This window comes from Psittacula echo (assembly GCF_963264785.1).
Source record: "Psittacula echo genome assembly, chromosome: 5".
Classification (NCBI taxonomy): Eukaryota; Metazoa; Chordata; class Aves; order Psittaciformes; family Psittacidae; genus Psittacula; species Psittacula echo.
The window spans coordinates 78,125,005-78,141,734 of NC_137739.1; the positions used below are offsets into that span (position 1 = coordinate 78,125,005).

The window sequence follows — 16,730 nt, forward strand, 5'->3', positions numbered from 1 at the left end:
TGCCCGCACCAGGAGAGAAGTGCATTGATGCCTATGAGCAGCAGACAGCCCACAGCATCATCCACTGCCACTGCTCCAGTTTAGCATGTCCCTGGGGACGAGGGACTAGCCCCATAACGTCCCTGGAAAGCAGCTGGCACTGGATGGACACTGCTGATCTCCCTCCAAGATGGCTTAGGGATGTCACCTACCTGGGTGTCCTGAGCACTCAGTCTGACGTCCTTGTCCCTCCACCACAGCTGCTAGCAGAGCATCCCGCACCGAGATCTCAGAGCCCTCTGGATGATGGCCCAGTTGTACGGCTGGAGAATCTGGGACGTCAAAAATAAAGCCGATGCGTGTGTGCCAGTTCGGTGGTGGGATGTCCGAGACCTGGGCCCAGATAGCGAGGTCTTATAGCGAGGGTCTCCAACCCGCCTGCCTTGCTGTTACGACTTCCGATCTCCTACAGCCACAGGGATGGCTGCCTCCAGGAAACGGCGGTCTCTGAGCTACACGCGCACGTCCCCCGCACCCCCAGAGGCCCAGCCTGCACACACCGCGGCGGGGATGCCCTGACTCCCCCAGCAGCTGCAGGAACAACCTTTGGGAAACCCCTCCGCTTCCTCCGGGCCCCCCGGAGCTTCCCCCCCCCAGGGCTGCAGCAACGCGCTGCCCTCCGCCGGGAGGGCAAAAGGGGCGGGAGGCCGTGGCTCTGCCCGCCCGCCGCTCCCGGGGTAGGCGGGGCGGGAAAGCGGGTAAGGGGGAGGCGGGCGACGGCGGCAACCCAAAGAAAGAAGAGGCGAGGCGCGGGGGAGGCCGCGAATGACGGACGGGCTGCGGCGACCACTCAGCGCGGCGGATGGGCGCGGCGGGGGCGGGCCGGCGGGCAGCCAATGGGGAGCGCGCGCTGTCAGGAGCGAGCGCCTCAAATAATCGGGCTCAGCTGATTGTCCCCGGCTGAGAGTTGTTTGGCGGCGGGCGGGCGCGCGGCGCAGCCGGGAGGGCGGGCGAGAGAGGAGGAGGAGTTGGGGTAGTGAGGGGGGGGCGCGCTCCCCTTTGTTGCATGGGGGTGTCCAGCCGGGGCTGAGGGGCGGGGCGGGCTCGCGCGGCGACCGTTGGCGGGCCGTTGCTTCGCCGCTGCCTCCCGCTGCCCCATGAGCGCGACGGCGGCGGCGGCCCTCGCCGAGGAGGCGGCCCTCGCTGAGGGGGCTGCCGTGCCCTACGCCGTGGAGCTGGGGCTGACCGTGCTCCACACGGCGCTCTACGCCGCCCTCTTCCTCTTCGCCTACCTGCAGCTCTGGCTGCTCCTCTACTACCGGGAGCGGCGGCTGAGCTACCACACGCTCTGCCTCTTCCTCTGCCTGCTCTGGGCAGCCCTCAGGACCACCCTCTTCTCATTCTACCTGCAGAACTCCCTGCAGGCCCTCCGCCTCCAGCAGCCTTTCGCCCACTGGCTTCTTTACTGCCTGCCCGGCTGCCTGCTCTTCTCCAGCCTCTGCCTCCTCAACCTCTATTTCGCTGAGGTAAGTTTTTCCCGTGGTGGGGGGCAGGGACACACCGAACTCCCACCGTGCAGGACGCTGGGGCTAAATCCCCCTCTTCAGCCACCCCTGTAAACTTGGAGGTGCACGGAAGTGTGCCCTGAAGCCGAGGGGTGGGATGTGTGGGGGGGGTGGAGGTGTGCCTTGACCAGGCTCAGTGGGAGAGGTGTGCCCTCAGTGTAAGCTTTGGGGCAGGATGGGGAGATGCAGGGCTGTGCCCTGGATCCAGACTTGTCGGTAGGCACAGAGATTATGTCCTGAATTCAGGCTTGGGGGTGGGGTGGGATGGGGGGGCTGAGCGAAAAGTGTGCCCTGAATCCTGGCGTCAGGGTGGTGTGGAGTGCAGGGTTGCTCTTTGAATGCAGGCCCTGTGGGGTGGCATGGAGGGAGCAGGTATGTGCCCTCACTCTGGGGTTGGGGGGTGCAGAGATGTGCCCTGCTCCCGGGTGGGGCTTTCCCCTTTGCACCCCTACAAGGAGTGGCAGCGCCATGGGAGTCTCTTGAGGGATTGTTTTGCATCTTCCTTTAATTGATTCCCCTTCTCTAAAGAGGACCAGAAAGTGGCAGCAGCAGGGGCTGCTCTGGCCTGGAGTGATGCCAACCATTACGTCACCAGCTAGAGCCTCTTCTGCTATTGTTGCTGTGCTCCCTCCTTCTCTCAATCTCTCCGTTCCGCTGTGAACTGGGCTTGTTGCTCTGCAGCTTGTTGTCAGACAAAAACCCTGAGATCCCTCTGCCTCCCCAGACAACAGCCTGGGGCTGGAGAGGTGGGCCCCTTCCTAGTGCAGTGATCGCTACTGGGACGGTGCAGAGCTGCTTGTTATTGTTGCTGAGCTGTATTCCTCTGTTTCTGGATTTCCCATCACTTGTTTTTCTGATTTTAAATTTTTTTCATTCTCTGTTCTCTAGTCCTTTCACTTGTCTTTATCTTTTTAAAGCCTTGGCTCTTCCTTCCCATTCTTCCTCTGAATATTTTGTTTCTGCTCCAGTTTCTCGTGAGCAGCCCTTTGCTTGCCTGTCTTCCAGTTTGGTGGCATGTTTCATAAATAGGCTGTACTTTCCTTCCAGCTTTGTTGTTGTTGTTGTTCAGATTCTTTGCTCTGCAGCTCTCAGCTGTTTGCCAGCCTGACAAAGGAATTGCTAGCACTCACTGAAATCACCCCATCGCTCCAATGTGTCACTGATGGGTGTTATGGTTTCATTTTCCCAGGGACATCAACATTCACATGATAATGTGAGACTTGAAGTGGCTGGGTTGTTGGGCTGTTTTTGTTCTTTCCCCTCTGACACAAACACCTGGAAGCTGGGGTAAACTGCCTGTTGCAAAAGCTTTGGTGCTAGATATGCTGCTGATCAAGTGGCAGCAAAATAACAAATGGTGCATAGTGTGCATAATCCATCTTGGCTGTTAAAGGCAGCCTGACCTACCAACCAGCAGGTGTTTGTTTTTCCCTTGAAAGAAGCTGAGGGAGGGATCCCATGTTCTGGTACCACAAAGTGGCTGGATTTCAGTTTTCCTCAAAGTCACTGGACTTGACAACAGATTTACCTCTTTGCATGCTTGTTAAAAGGCTTCTTTAAAGAATGGCAAAGTAAATTCAAATAGGTTCTCAGCTTCCCTTCTTTTCGTGGTATCTGTTTTTCAGTGGTCTCTGGCTAAATATACCCATTTCTTTCTCCTCGAAAACCCAGAGCCAAGGGAAATCTTGTCTGAGGAAATAAGAGCTCAGAATCTAGAGTGGGGAAGGATAAAAATGACTTAAGATGGGTCTGCATGCTTAATCACAGAGTGTCTGACCCTTGGCTGTCACAAGCAGAGTGGGTGTCCAGTCCTGTGTGGTTGGGTGATCTCCCAGTGGTGGCAGGTAGAGAAGCCTGCAGCTCCAGAGGTTTGGAGAAGGAGTGCATCTAGATGGACTGAAAGCCTTTGGTGCTTTTCTGGTTTCCGTTTTAACAAAAGAAATGATGCTGAGTGATATTTAGGCTCTGTTTGGGCAACAGGCTGATAAAACTAGCCTGTCCTTTTCTAGACAGATGGGTGCTGGTAGCTGAGATGTGCCTTGCATGACTGTGTTCTTGCTCTTGGAGCACAGGAGGAGTTGTGGTAAGAAGGCTTAGGGTGTAATTAAACAAGATTCCTTACTACCTGGAGGAGAGAAACTACAGTGGAACCGCAGTAGTTTAGCTGAAGTGGCTGAAGAGCTAGAGATGACTGGTGTGTTTACTAGTGTGACCTCAAGCAAAACCTGCTGTGAAGGGCCTGACCATTCCCAGTGCTTAAGGGCTAGTTGGTAGCAACCTCTAGAAGGGCACTAGGCTTCTGCTGTTCTGGGGGTGGTGTCCTGCTCTGAGATGTCCTCAGATAAAAGCATAGGCTGCTTCTGTGCTAAAGGCCTGGCTGATTGTCTTTGTACACAGTGCCTCCTTTGTGGAGATGCTGGATAAATGGCATCTGTATAAGCAGTGGAAGAAAATGTGGCCTGTGCTATGGTATTTGAACTAATCTTGCTTGACTTAGAGAACTCCTCAGGCTGTGTACAAGCTGGGGATGAAATGGTGCTGGATAAGGGAAGATCTCCAGGGAACAACAAATACCCATGGAGAGTTAGCATTATTTCGTGTTCTGGGGCTGAAGTTCAAACTGAAGAAACTGTGTGGTGTACCCCTTTCTGTGGGGAGAGGCTATGGTCTTCCTGTCCCCTCTTAGCCCTGGAGGTGCCTGGGGAAATGCAGAGGCCTGACAAAATGTGTGTAGGATGCTTATTTGGAGGTTGCAGGGCTTTTTTGTCACTGCCTGGAATTTCCTCTGGAAAAGGTAGAATGCCTTTTGCTTGCGGTGTCTCCCTTTCTGCTTCAGCTGTTAGAGTCCATTTCCAGGAAATCTGGAGTTTCATGGTACATCAGGTCAGAATTACTCAGATCTGCTCCCCATCTTGCCTAAAACTGGCAGAACAATGGCTTAGACATCCAACCCAGGGTGTCTTCCTTGCTTCTGGAATAGCTCCTCTACTGCCAGCTAGTCATCTTCTTGAGTAATGCCACCTTTCCCAAGAGTCTGCCAATTTGTGCTTTGCCCTAGGTCATCATCAGGAGCACAGTACATAGAAATGTAGCCAAAACAACCTCCATCTTGACCCTTCCAAAGACCTTCATGAGCACTTGGCATCCTTGTCTCACTTGGGAGTCAGCAACTGCGTGCAACAATGAGTAAGGCCTTCTGCGGGAGTGGTGAGGCTCTGCCAGACTGGTGCGGCCATGACCCTTAACCTGTATGGATTTCCTTAAGTGCTCCATCTGATTAGATGACATCAACCTCTTTCATCTGTTGCTGCTGTAGTTGCACTGAAGCAGACATGCATGGAAAGAGCATCCATCCTGGGAGCTGTTTGTCCTTGCTGTCCTGTATCTTCCTGCTTTCTCAGATGGAACACTGGAAAAGCAGTCACTCATTCTTGTGCTCTTCCACCTTCCTTGTCTTGCGTACGGAAGTGCACCTAGCACGTGCACTCTGCCTCAGAGGGGTCACTTAAACTCAAAACTGTTCTATCCCATAGCTGATGATTCCCATGGGCCCTGCAGTTCCTGAATGAACAGGTGGCCATGCCAGCATCCAGCTATTCCAGGAAATCATGGTACATGCAAGTTGTACCCTTGTTGTGTTTGTGATGGAATAGGATGAACTCTGTATTGGTGGGGATGGTGAGAGATCCTCCTTACACATAGTTCCAGCTTTGTGTCTGAGCAGTGGGTGGGGGCTTGAACACTTGTTACGGGATGCAGTCCCGAAATAGTCTGTGCTGTGCTCTGATGCTTGCTGCTGAGTAAGTGTGGGGCAAGAAGGAATCTGTGGATGTTCTTGCAACTGAGTGAGGGCTGTGGTCATGCCAAGGCAGGACACGGTTATGTTGCGCATTTGGAGCCGAACTTGTATCAAGTGATACAACCTGTTGTATCACCGAACTCATTTCTTTATGGAGCAAAGGAGACTTGGATTTCATCAGGCAGGAATGCCAACGTTTTGGCTCTCTTGGACCTCTTGGATCTGTTGTGAATGGCTGTACCAAAACCAAGTTGAAGTGCTATCTAGGGCTCAGTGTTAGGCCTGAGGTTCTGGCTTGTACAAGCACTGAAAGTGGCCCTTAGAGCCATCTGTGGGATATGTCTGTCACTTGTCATCTTCTCTTAGCAGCCGACACCTCCAGTACACCTAAGGATGAGTGTTTCTTAAACAATGCTCTGAGAACATACCCTTAGCAAGTTCACTTTCTGGGCTCAGTGAAGTGAGCAAGGCATTCAGTTTTGTGAAATATATCCACTCATCACAAAAACCTCCAGCATCAAGGGGGACTTTGAGGTCTAGCTCTTCCCAGCCTTGCCTTCTTATCAAGCCTGTGGCTGATGTGAAGTGCTCAAAGTATTTGTGGCTCTGGAAAGACAACAGTATTGCCTAAGTGTTATAAAAGGCTGGCTTAGGAGTAAATGTTCTCAGCTCTGCTGCTCTCTGCTAGCAGAGACCTCTCTGTTCCTTATTTTCAGCAGGCAACTGCATGACTTGTGGGGCTGGTCTCAGCTACAAACTGCAGGAACTGTTCATTTTGCAAGGGTTGCTACTAGCAACTTGCCATGATGCACCTGTTTGAGGGCAGGGGTCTGTATTTCCTATTTTTATGAAGAATGGGACTACTCCTGAGCTCTCTGCACTGGCTTCTTCACAGCAGAACCCTCAACATCAGCTGTCCTTGAGTTTTGAAAGCAGCAGAGCTAGTCCAATGCTGAAAGGCTTCCAAGATTGTCTCTAGAGTAAGAACCCAAAGATGTGCTGAGCGCTACTGGTGTCACCTACTGACCCAGCTCCTATGAAGACAAAGCAACCATCAGATGAGTATCATGTCTTAATAACTAAAAACAATGTAAACAGAGATGCCTGTTCTCTTCCTTAAGTTATAGGACTAAGAAGCTGGGGGCTAATAAAAATATAAAGCTGGTGCAGTGGTCTCCCTCTGCTCTTCATGGCAGCAGTCCAAGCGTGAGTCTCAGGTTGCCATTGCACTCTTAACCCTCAGACAGCTTTGTGTGCCTTAGTCCCCAGGGCTGTAGGGGAGGGTCCTGGGAGATATGGCTGCTGCAGAAGCCAGCATCTTCCTTCTGCTAGCCAGCGCCGTTTCCCTGCTCAGCTGAGGGGCTGTTCTCACCCAGGCTGATGAGCAGGAATACAAGGCATTGCCTGTCTGCACCGCTGCTTAGAGGCTGCAGTTAGGTTGCTGTTCTGGGAGTCAGAGCAGAAGTGCAGATATCTTAGATGGATTTCTGTGCTGTGTGAACGGGTGCTGAGCCATGAGGCTTTCCAGCTGGATGTCCTTGATGTCTGATGCTCCCTAAGTACCTGAATATAGCCTACATGCAAACTGAGGACAGAGAAGGAGTCAGGGATTTTTCTGTTTTGAAGTCACCATGTGGTCCTTCAAGGCCCAGGTTTCCTGAAACTCAGATGAACTTTGGGGCTCAGTGAATTACAGCACACTTCTGTACTTCTCTGAGCTGGTGTAAGGTGGGGCAACAGCAAAGAGGACTTCAGTGATTGCCTGTAGTACTGAGCCTCTCAGCTATGGGGGCTGGATGCCTCCCTCTGCTGAGGTGCTGTCTTATTCCCCACGAAGCACTTCTTGAGATGGTCCACCCTCAGACTGGGGAGGATGATGCAGACAGTGAAACTGGCTCTCCACAGGCTTGCCGAAGGTGTCTGATACCCTGTAGGAGGGCTTTCAAATGCTTGAAACTACCACAGTGGATCAGACAACCCTTGAATCCTTAAATGTCTCTGGAAATCCTCTTGGCAGGAGCCTGATTTCTAAAGCTTCAGAGTGCCATTTCTAACTTGGTGCTGACTGGAAGGCAGGAGCCAAGAAATCCCATCAGAAAAACAGGCTGGCTAAGGGTGCTTTATGATATGAGTGATCCCTCACTGCAGCCAGGGCAGGGAGGGCTTCTTGCAGAAACAATGAAACTAAACCCTTACAGCATGCTGTGATCCCACAGTGGTTTTGTGCTGGCCACAGTATGGGGCTGCTGGAGCCAGCTAGATGGCTGTCTACCTCTTCTCGAGTTCCTGCAGTCCCTAGTCAGGACATGGGCGTTGTCTGATACTGAATGTGACCTCAGCTCTAGGATTCTTCCTCGTGGGGTCTGTATAAGGATCTGCACTTTTCACAGGACAAAAGTCAGTTCTGTCATGGCTGTGCTGTTACCAGCATGTGACAGGCAAGCTCTATGCAGCCCTGCCAGCACGCTGCTTTCCTGCTGCTTGTCCTGGCCATGTGTGAGCACTGGTTACCTGTCCCCTTGCAGTAGGACCATGGTGCTCACATCTCAGCTGTGACTTTGTAGTGTCTGCTCCTTGCTAAACTGGCCATTCTTCCTTAGGCTAGAAGTCTGCCCCTGTGTGCTTCAGCAGGAGGCCTCCTCCAGCCCAAAGGGGCATGGAGGTTTGCATAGTGGGAAGAGTGCTGTAGGGCTGCCTGAATATGATCTGATCGGTCTCTTCCAGCCTTCTACACACAAATGGCTGAGGGTGCAGACATGAGTTCAGGCCCCTGCAGCCCCTGCAGCCTGAAGAGAGGACAGAGAACCTTTGCTTTGAATCACTGGTCCTTCTTGTGCAACTTTCAGCTTGAGTCTCCTAATCCCTTGTGTGGTGAGAAGATTCACAGAACCCAGATCCACTCTTGGACAGAGTGTTGCTTTGGAGAGTGAGAGAGTCTGCAAATAGCTATCATCTAAAACACTTGTCTGCCAAGTGTGCTGTGCAACTTGGCAGGCTGGGCCTTCCACCTCTGGAGGACTTTCCACCATCTAAGAGTTACTTTTTCAGCTGTATTTGGCCTACAGACCTCTTAAGGGTGGAGAAGCTGTGAGCTTCAAATGCTTGTTAGAGCCTGCAAGTCATAATCCAATACCAAAGGGCTATTTTAGATGAGCTATTTGTCTTGTTAAAGTGCAGCAGCTGAATAGGCCATCTCTAACATGGGAATCAGGCATGATTGAGGTCCTAAAATATGCAGCACAGAACACTGGACAAAGTAGATGTATTTTTGAATTATCTTGGTGACTACTGAGTCCGAAATGCCCTGCTTTTCTTGAAGTCCTTAGGAGTGGTGTTAAAAGTCCTTGTCACGTATGGGGTATTTAAACATTTATGCCTGTTGGACACCTACATCTGGGTTTAGCTCTTCCAAGAAGATGGCTACCAATCTTTTGTGCAGGTGGGTCCAGTGCAAGACTTGGTGCTAGCAGATAATCTATAGAGTCCTTGGAAATGTCCAAGTGGATACTGGCTCCCCTGTTGTATGTGTCTTTACCAAGTTTAAAGGAGAACTGTAGGTCACATGGAGTAATGCTGTGCACATCTTTCCCCTAGGTCATATTCAAAGTGAAATGTGCAGCTGAATTCAACAAGTACAAGTAAGTGATACTTTTCTAATGTTACCTTAGACTGAAGAAAGCTGATGTCACACCTTGGTGTGCTCTGTCAAAGGATTAGTGGTAGTGGTGTGCCTTAGAGCAGGGCTGGGAGCTTCAAGGGTACCACAGAAGCTAAAGCATATGCTGCGTGCCTCCATGTATGTCATCAGTCTTCAAGTACTGGTGCTGCTAGTAAACTAGATGCACTCTTTAGGTCCTTCTGAGCTGTCCCACCCCAGAAAAGATCAGCAGGATGAGGCCTGAGCAGTAGGTGACACCTGTGCTTGTGCAGCTTAAGTGTTTACTGGCCATTTCCAGGGAAACCCACAATGGAAAATGTGAGCTCCAATGGCTTTCAATAAAGAAATTGCAGTGGTTGTGATGACTCACAGCTTATTGACTGGAGTTAATGCAGAGCTAGAGCTACACTTAAAATCTGCAAGATAAGAACCTGACTGTCAGAAGATGAGTCTTGTAACTCATGACTACTTACAGTGCTCATGCATTATGAGAGCAGCTCAAATACTCTGCAGACTTGCTGTCAGTACAACCACTGAAACTTGCTGGAATGTCTGATCTTCATAGTGAGTAGAGCACTGGGCATGCTGGGAGGCTCTCTTGCCTGATGAGACAGGAGGGTGGTGCAGAATGAGTCCAGAATTATCTGACTCAAGCTCCCTTTTTTTTTTTTTTTTCTGCCCCCACCATCTCTCCAGGGTCCTGTTGTATCTGGGCTCCATATTTACCAGCCTCCTCTTCTTAGTTGTGAACTTAACTTGTGCAATGTTAATCCATGGTGAGGTCCCAGAGAACCAGCTGAGGTGGATAGTCCTTGCCCGTGCCCTAGTCAATGACAGCCTCTTCATCTTCTGTGCCATCTCGCTGGCTTGCTGCATGTGCAAATTAGGGAAGATGTCTTCAGCAAATGTCTACCTCGAGTCTAAGGTAGGTAAATGCCTTGTAAACTACACTTGAAATGCATAGTCATCAGCTGGATCCTCAACTGTATCTGTGTGTGCTTACTCAGAGCAATGCTGGCCTTGTGACACCTGAGCTACTCTTGCTCAAATTCTCCTTCCAGCTTGGAGGTTGTGGCTCTTAAACTCCTCCTTCCCACAGAAAGTGCATGCTCCTGCTGTAGGAATGAAGTACCCTGCATGCCTTAGAGGGATACACTGTCCACAGCTTTGCTGGTGTAACAGAAGACCTAGCTGCTTATGCTTTTCAGGTTTAGAAGTCTTAATTTAGGGTTTGACTAGAAGAGAGGGTTCTCTAAGAATGGCAGATGTAGTTTCTGCAGTATATTTGCACCAGGGCCAGGAAGGTCTGCAGCAGGTTGTTGTATCTGGCAGATGCATGACAATTCTCTGAAAAGGGGATCCCCCAGCAGTCCAGCTTTAGCTGCCTGATTACTTGAGCCAGGGGCAGTGCTACCCTGTCCTGGTGAGATGAGCATCTTAGAAGGGGAGGAGAAGTTGCTGTAGGTTCTGCCCCAAGGCAGGTGAGGGTCTGAACATGCACAGCTCTTCTCAAGCAGATAGGAAAGTGAGTAAGCCACCAGCAGTCTTATTGTGGCAGTAGGCTGCAATTAAGTGTGAAGTTGAGCTGCCTCCTCTTCCTCTGGGAAGCCATATTGCTCCTGTCAAAGGCAGTTGTTCTGGTATAGGGACCTGGCCTGTTGAGAAGAGCAGACAGGAGTCTCCTGATGATCCTGGAAATGTCTGTAGGAAGAACTTGAGCAGCTGAGCATAGTCAGGCTCAGGGAAGCTGGCTGCCTGCCTCTAGTGCTTCTGAGTGATTGTCTTTCCCCAGTAGTGCAGTTGATCAGTCTTTGTGCTGTGAATCCCTTCTCTCCAGGTGTCAGAAGGTGGGGCTGTGACTGCCTGCAGAGACCTTATTTCCAGTGTGCCCTCAGTCAGGAATGAATAAGACTGTCATGCCTATTGGATAGCTGTGTTCTGCTTCAGGAAGAATTGGGTACAAGCTGCCTTGCAGCAGACACTGCTGCAAAGACATTCTGGATCCAGACACCTGCCTTGCATTGGCTGGAGACATCTCCTTGCTCCTTAGCAAGCCATCTGCATGGCCGCTCAAAGCGCTGCAGTCCACTGCCTTCCTCTTCATGAAAGGGCAGCCAGAGTTGTGCTCTCAGGGTTGAACGAGGCTTTTTGTAGAAGTCTGGGCCTCTTAAGCAGCAAAGAGTACTGGTGGTTGCCCAGACAGTAGGTGGCTGAGATGGGCTTCCTAAATGGCTCTCCTGACAGCTGCCTGCAGAGTCTTCAGATTGCAGCCAGGTGACCTGAAGTGAGACAGGAACCATGACTAAGCTGAGAACCTGCACATATCCCTGCTTGTATGGGCCAGGTGTCCAGCTCTGGACACTTACCAAGTTCACCCAGCAGTAGTTTATGAATGCAGCAACTTTATTTATGTGCCTAAGGCTGCCTGCAGGCTGTGCTCTTGTACAACATGCTCTAGAGAAGCTTGCTCTCCTGTTGAATACCCAACCTGACTGTTTGGTAAAGTTCTCTTACATTTAAATGCTGTATTCCTCCCCTGCCTTGGAGGCATCTCCTGACTTTTGTTGTGGAGCTGCAAAAATAGGGTGGGAATGAGCAGAAGGGTTACACAAATGCCTGAAAAGGTTGTCCTTCCTCCTGAACTCCAGCTGTGAATGTGTTGACTCAAAGCAATACACCAAGGCTGGAGGGGCCTGGTGAGGCTGCTTCTTCCACCACTAAAGGTAGAAGGTTGAAGCTGTTTCTCACTTGAGTAGGAGCAGCCAGCTTCTATACTGTGGTCCTTGTCAGCTGGGAACTTGCATCCCTAACCTTTTGCCTCTTATTCTGCTGGCCTGAACACCAAGGGCCCCAGCTAACAGTGCCAGAGCAGGCTGTGTTCTTGTGCTTCAGTGGTGTCATAGGGACTTGTCTGTTAGCAGCACTTTCATGCTGACTTTTCCAAGATCCTACCTTGAGTGAATGCTCTAAAGCTAGGAAAATAGGGCTGTCATACCCAGAGCTTGGCTGTGGAGCAGGTCAATGAGATGAGCTTCCTGAGCAAACTGCTTAAATACAAAGGTGAGCCAGCTGTTGCAATGTGTTTGCCTGCCTGCTTACTAACTTGGTGGCTGCCAGCAGGCTATTAGAAGACTTCAAGGATGTATTTAGCAAAGAAATTTGAGATACTTGCAGATCAATTGGCTTCCTCTCCTATGGCTAGCTGTTGAGGAAAGATAGGTACTGTGACAATCAGGTTGCTCTTCAGCTGTCCTCTGAGAACACTGCATCTGAAATGCTGTGAAGGAAAACTTTCAGTGGCACAGGACAGCTAGTTACCCTTTACACATTGTTCTGTGTGCAGCAAAGCCTGGCTTGTCCCACAGCAGTGCTGGAGTTCAGGTGCTAGGTCCTTTGCTTGTTCTCAGAATTGTCTACCCCAAACATTTGGGCAGCTTTGAATGCTGTGTTTGTCTAGGAATGTCAGGGGTACTGAACTGCTGGAGAGTGAATGAGACAGGTAGACATTGCTGCTGTAGAATCTGACCAGGGTCTAGAAGCAGCAGCTTGATTTTCTTAATGGTTGTTGGTTGGCCTTCTGGAGACTACCATAGTGTGTGGGATAGCATCTCTCTGGACCACCAGTTTGAAGCTGATGGTGACACTCCTGTGCCTCAAGTCTTCCCTGCTCCCAGGTGACATTGGCTGTGGAGCTCTGCTACTGCCATGAACTTATAGCACAAGATAGATTAACCAGCTCTGAATATTTTAGCAGCAACTTACAAATATTCTAGGTCATTCTTGTCTGCACAGCCCCTTGTACTTTTAAGGAGAAGAGGGAGGAAACTGCAGCTCTGTAGGAAGGTGTGTATTAAAACTGTTTTGGTTTTTTTTCCTTCCTGTTCTAGGGAACATCTGTCTGCCAGGCTATTCTTGTGGGATCTGTAGTCGCTCTTCTATATTCCTCAAGGGCTTGCTATAACCTGGTAGCTGTGGCCATATCACCAGACAATGTTCCTGGTCCTTTTAACTATGGCTGGGACAACCTTTCAGACAAGGTAAGTGTGACCCCCTATCCAGTGGTATCCAGAGTAAAGTGAAAGGCAGTTACTCCACCATCCTGTAAGGGCATGTGTAGGTGAAAATGGAGCTCTGGGGGTGTCTGTTTAGCTGCATCCCCAGATGGGCTGGCTTTCTGCATTCAGAAGCCCTGCTTGCTCTCTCCACCAGAGCAAACCTCAGTCTTTCTCTATCTGGCTGCTACTTCAGGATGGATTCTCTATTGAGCTCTTCAATTTTAGCCTGCCAACACTTCTGGGGAGAGGAGGAACAAATGAACTAGAGCAGAAGAGTAATGCTTAATCAGGCATGGCTCTATGCATGGGAGTCACTGGTCTGAGGAGAGAGCTAACAGTGCCATGGTAGCATACTGGAGAGAGCTCTCTCACTAAAACCAGGAGCAGCAGTCAAGTAAGAATCACTATTCTGGTTTAGGGACTCCTGCCCTCATAAGAGTTTCTCTGTATCCCTAGTTCTGAGCTGTGTGCTGTGTCCAGCTTTGGGAGCTGTGTAGCTCTGCTAATGGCTATGGTTAGAGAGACCTCTAACTTCTATTCACAGGTGCATGTGGAAGTGAGCAGTGAAGAGTATGTGGTGTTTGGAGTGGTCCTCTTCCTCTGGGAGCTGGTGCCAACAACTTTTGTGGTGCTGTTCTTCCGGGCTCAGAGACTCAGTCAGAACTTGGTAAGCCTGAACATGCTGCTGCATTTTGAGGAGCCCTAGCGTGCCTGGGCTGTGGGGGTGGCCTTTAGGTAAACTGTCAGAAACATCTCTATTCTGGCGTAACTCCTTTGTCTTCAACAGACTCCAGCGGGGATGGTCAATAGTCATAGTTACAGCTCCAGAGCCTACTTCTTTGATAATCCGAGGCGCTACGACAGCGATGATGACTTGTCGCGGCTTGGGGCCAGAGAAGGAGGGTAAGCGTTGTGCTGTTTGCTGCCCCTGTGTGGAAGCAACAGAGGGATTGGCTTCTGCTCTTGGGAGAAAAAAGACTTGGTAAAACAGACAGCCTGGGCAAGGTGGACAGAGCAAGAGGTCTTTCAACTGAGCTTTTGTTCCCTTCTGCAGCTCACAAGGAGCCAGCTTTAATAGAAGTGACCAGCTCTGAGAGGTGGATATTGCAGTGGGTGCTCACAGGTAGAAATATGCAGTAGCAACAGACAGGAGAGCTGGTCTTGCTTAGGATCCTTCCTCAGCTGTGGGGGCAGAGGACTCTTGAAGGACCTCCAGAGGAGTTTCTCCACTGGGAAGTAAAAGGTAGTGAAGTCCTGGGAGGGACATGGTCTCTGGAAGCCAAATGGGACAAGACTCCTCCTGGTGTGGAGGAGAATGGTCAGGTATCCACAGCAAAACCCTTGGGGGAAAGCTGACATCCCTGTCCTCCACTTGCTGCTCAGGGCCCTGAACTCCACCTGTGCAGGGGTGTAGTGAGGGGTTCAGAGGTTCTGGCTCCTCTTGACCAGTGTTGTAGGGCTGGTATTGCTTTTGGAACTGGCTTTCATGCAACAGATACCTGACCTGCATGGCATAGCCTGTTTCTGCAGACTTGGATACCCTGATCTGTGCAGCAGTTTTTCCTAGCAGTGGAGGCTACCACAGCCAAATAATTCACCTCTAAGAGTCTATATCTGGTTTTTCTGTCTCTCCTCCCAGCTTGGCCACCCCTCAGTGCTCGGGCTGCTATGGGTCTCTGGCTGGGAATGACAGCTACATGGTGGGTCCCCAGATCAGTGGGACTGCTACAGACAGTGCCCCCTTGCTCGTTGCTGCAGGCGGCTCGGAGATGAATAATCACCATAGCCCATACTCTGCACCACAGAAGTGAAGAGGCTGCGAGGTCCCTCTCTTCCCAGAAGTGGCATTCATGTATAGGATTGTAACCTGGTTTTCTCTTTCCTTCTTCCTGAAGCATCTAATTCATTGACACAAACATTCCACTACCTGCTGCAGCTGTGAGCAGGACTGAGCCTATGGCTGCAGGCAGTAAGCAAGAGAACTGTGACTTTAAGGTACCATGTAGCAAAGTGAAGCTGAACTTTCTGGAAGCTTTTTCTTGGTCTGGTCTTCAAGATGTTGGCAGCTAAATGCACCAGAGCTTCCTCACTAGAAAAGAAACATCAAATGCATATTTGCACTTTTACCTGCACACTTGGAAGGAACGAATCTTGCTCAGACTGCTTGGTCTGAGACTGTTCTAGTTACTCTTTTAATTGCACATCCATAGCTGGGAGAGGCACTGTCTTCCTGCAAAGACGTGTTCTGTGAAGTACTCTGCATCCTGACTCACTTGGGAGCATGAAGCTCTGTTTACTGAGCGTGTTGTGGGCGAAGCCTCCTGCAGTGAGTGTTGAAGCGTACTGTGCCATATTCACACCTGGCAGGGCTGGTGTGACCAGGCTCAGTGGGGTCTTGCCTGCCACTGCTGGTCCTAGTTTCACCTGATTGCTGAACTGTCCTACCTAGGACTGTGGATTGAAAGCTGAGCTCAAAGCACATCCTAGCGGAGGCCTGTGAGAATGAGGTCTAGTGTTCCTAGTGGCATTATGATCACCATGTTGTTAATCAACCCACTAGCTTATGGCAAAGGAAGAGGGCTGGCTCGGATGGTAGCTGCTGTCAAGTGGGGGGGCAAAACCTTATAGGCTGCTGACTTCACAGGGAAAGCTTAGAGCTGGCTCGACAAGAGTACGTGGCCCGAAGCACATGGAAAACCAAGGCTGCTTGAACTCCTGGATGGTGGGAGCAGTTCTGCTCCCCCTCTTCTCCACCCACAGTGGGGCTCCCCTTTTCCTCCCCCTCAGTATTAAATTGCATTTCACTGATAACCAGGAGTTTTAACCTGAGGTGAATGTGAACCGGTGAGGTCCCCATGAGGTGCAGGAGGTGTCTGTCTATAGGCTTGCAGAGGGAGGTGGCAGATGCTGCAGAGCTCTGATCCCAGGGCTCTTTGCTCTCTCCTCTATGAGGCCTTGAGTCTTCTCACTGTTGGAGTAGCTGTGTCAGCAACGCTTAGTGGTGTGCACAGGGTTGGAGTGTGCTGGGTCAGTCTGTGTGGAGGATTCAGTCTCTCTAACCAAAATAGCCAAAGTTTGACCTGGGTTGTAGCTCCATCAGGCTCTTGGAGATGAGGGCACCAGGGCAGCCCCTGCCTCCCCTCACTTCTCGCCTTGATGTTATTGATGTTATTCCTCGCCTGTCCCTGAGCGTGGTGTAGGGATGAGCAAAAGAGCTTTGGTTGCATCCAAATGGAGGCACTGGCCCAGGAAGGGCAGTTGCTCTGCCCTGTAGTGACAACTCAAACTGGAACTGCTTTTAATCTAAAAGCTGTTAAGCTGCTCCTGCTCTTCAAACCCTAGTCTGACACTGAGGGGCTGGCTGAGTGAAGGACTTGGCTAGGTGTGGAGCGGTGCTGGCTCTGAGGCACTGGGGTATGCCGCTGGAGGGACTCCAAGGCAGCCTCTGTGTCTGCAGCTGTGTGTGAGAGAAACCCCAAGCACCAGGGCAGCCCTGGCCTCCCCTCACTTCTCACCTGCCCTGTGCTCACTAGCAGGGCACGGTCACTGATCACCCACCTTGCTTGTACCCAGGTAGATGTCACTTGTCCCACTGAGAACACCTTGTCCCTCTGTGTGGTTTGTGCTGGCGGGCCTCTCCCTGCTGACCTGCCTCACTCCTGCTGGCCCACATA

The 16,730-nt window shown here is 51.0% G+C and overlaps 1 protein-coding gene across 1 annotated transcript; it reads left to right on the top strand.

The window, feature by feature from the left end:
- Positions 1–1,136: 1,136 nt before the first annotated feature.
- Positions 1,137–14,867, top strand: GPR137C (G protein-coupled receptor 137C; the record flags this gene model as incomplete). The annotated part of the gene is made up of 7 exons (XM_080618259.1): positions 1,137–1,505; positions 8,938–8,981; positions 9,698–9,926; positions 12,889–13,038; positions 13,601–13,723; positions 13,844–13,959; positions 14,696–14,867. The coding sequence occupies 7 exons, from the start codon at positions 1,137–1,139 to the stop codon at positions 14,865–14,867; spliced, it is 1,203 nt and encodes a 400-aa protein (XP_080474385.1).
- Positions 14,868–16,730: the final 1,863 nt, after the last annotated feature.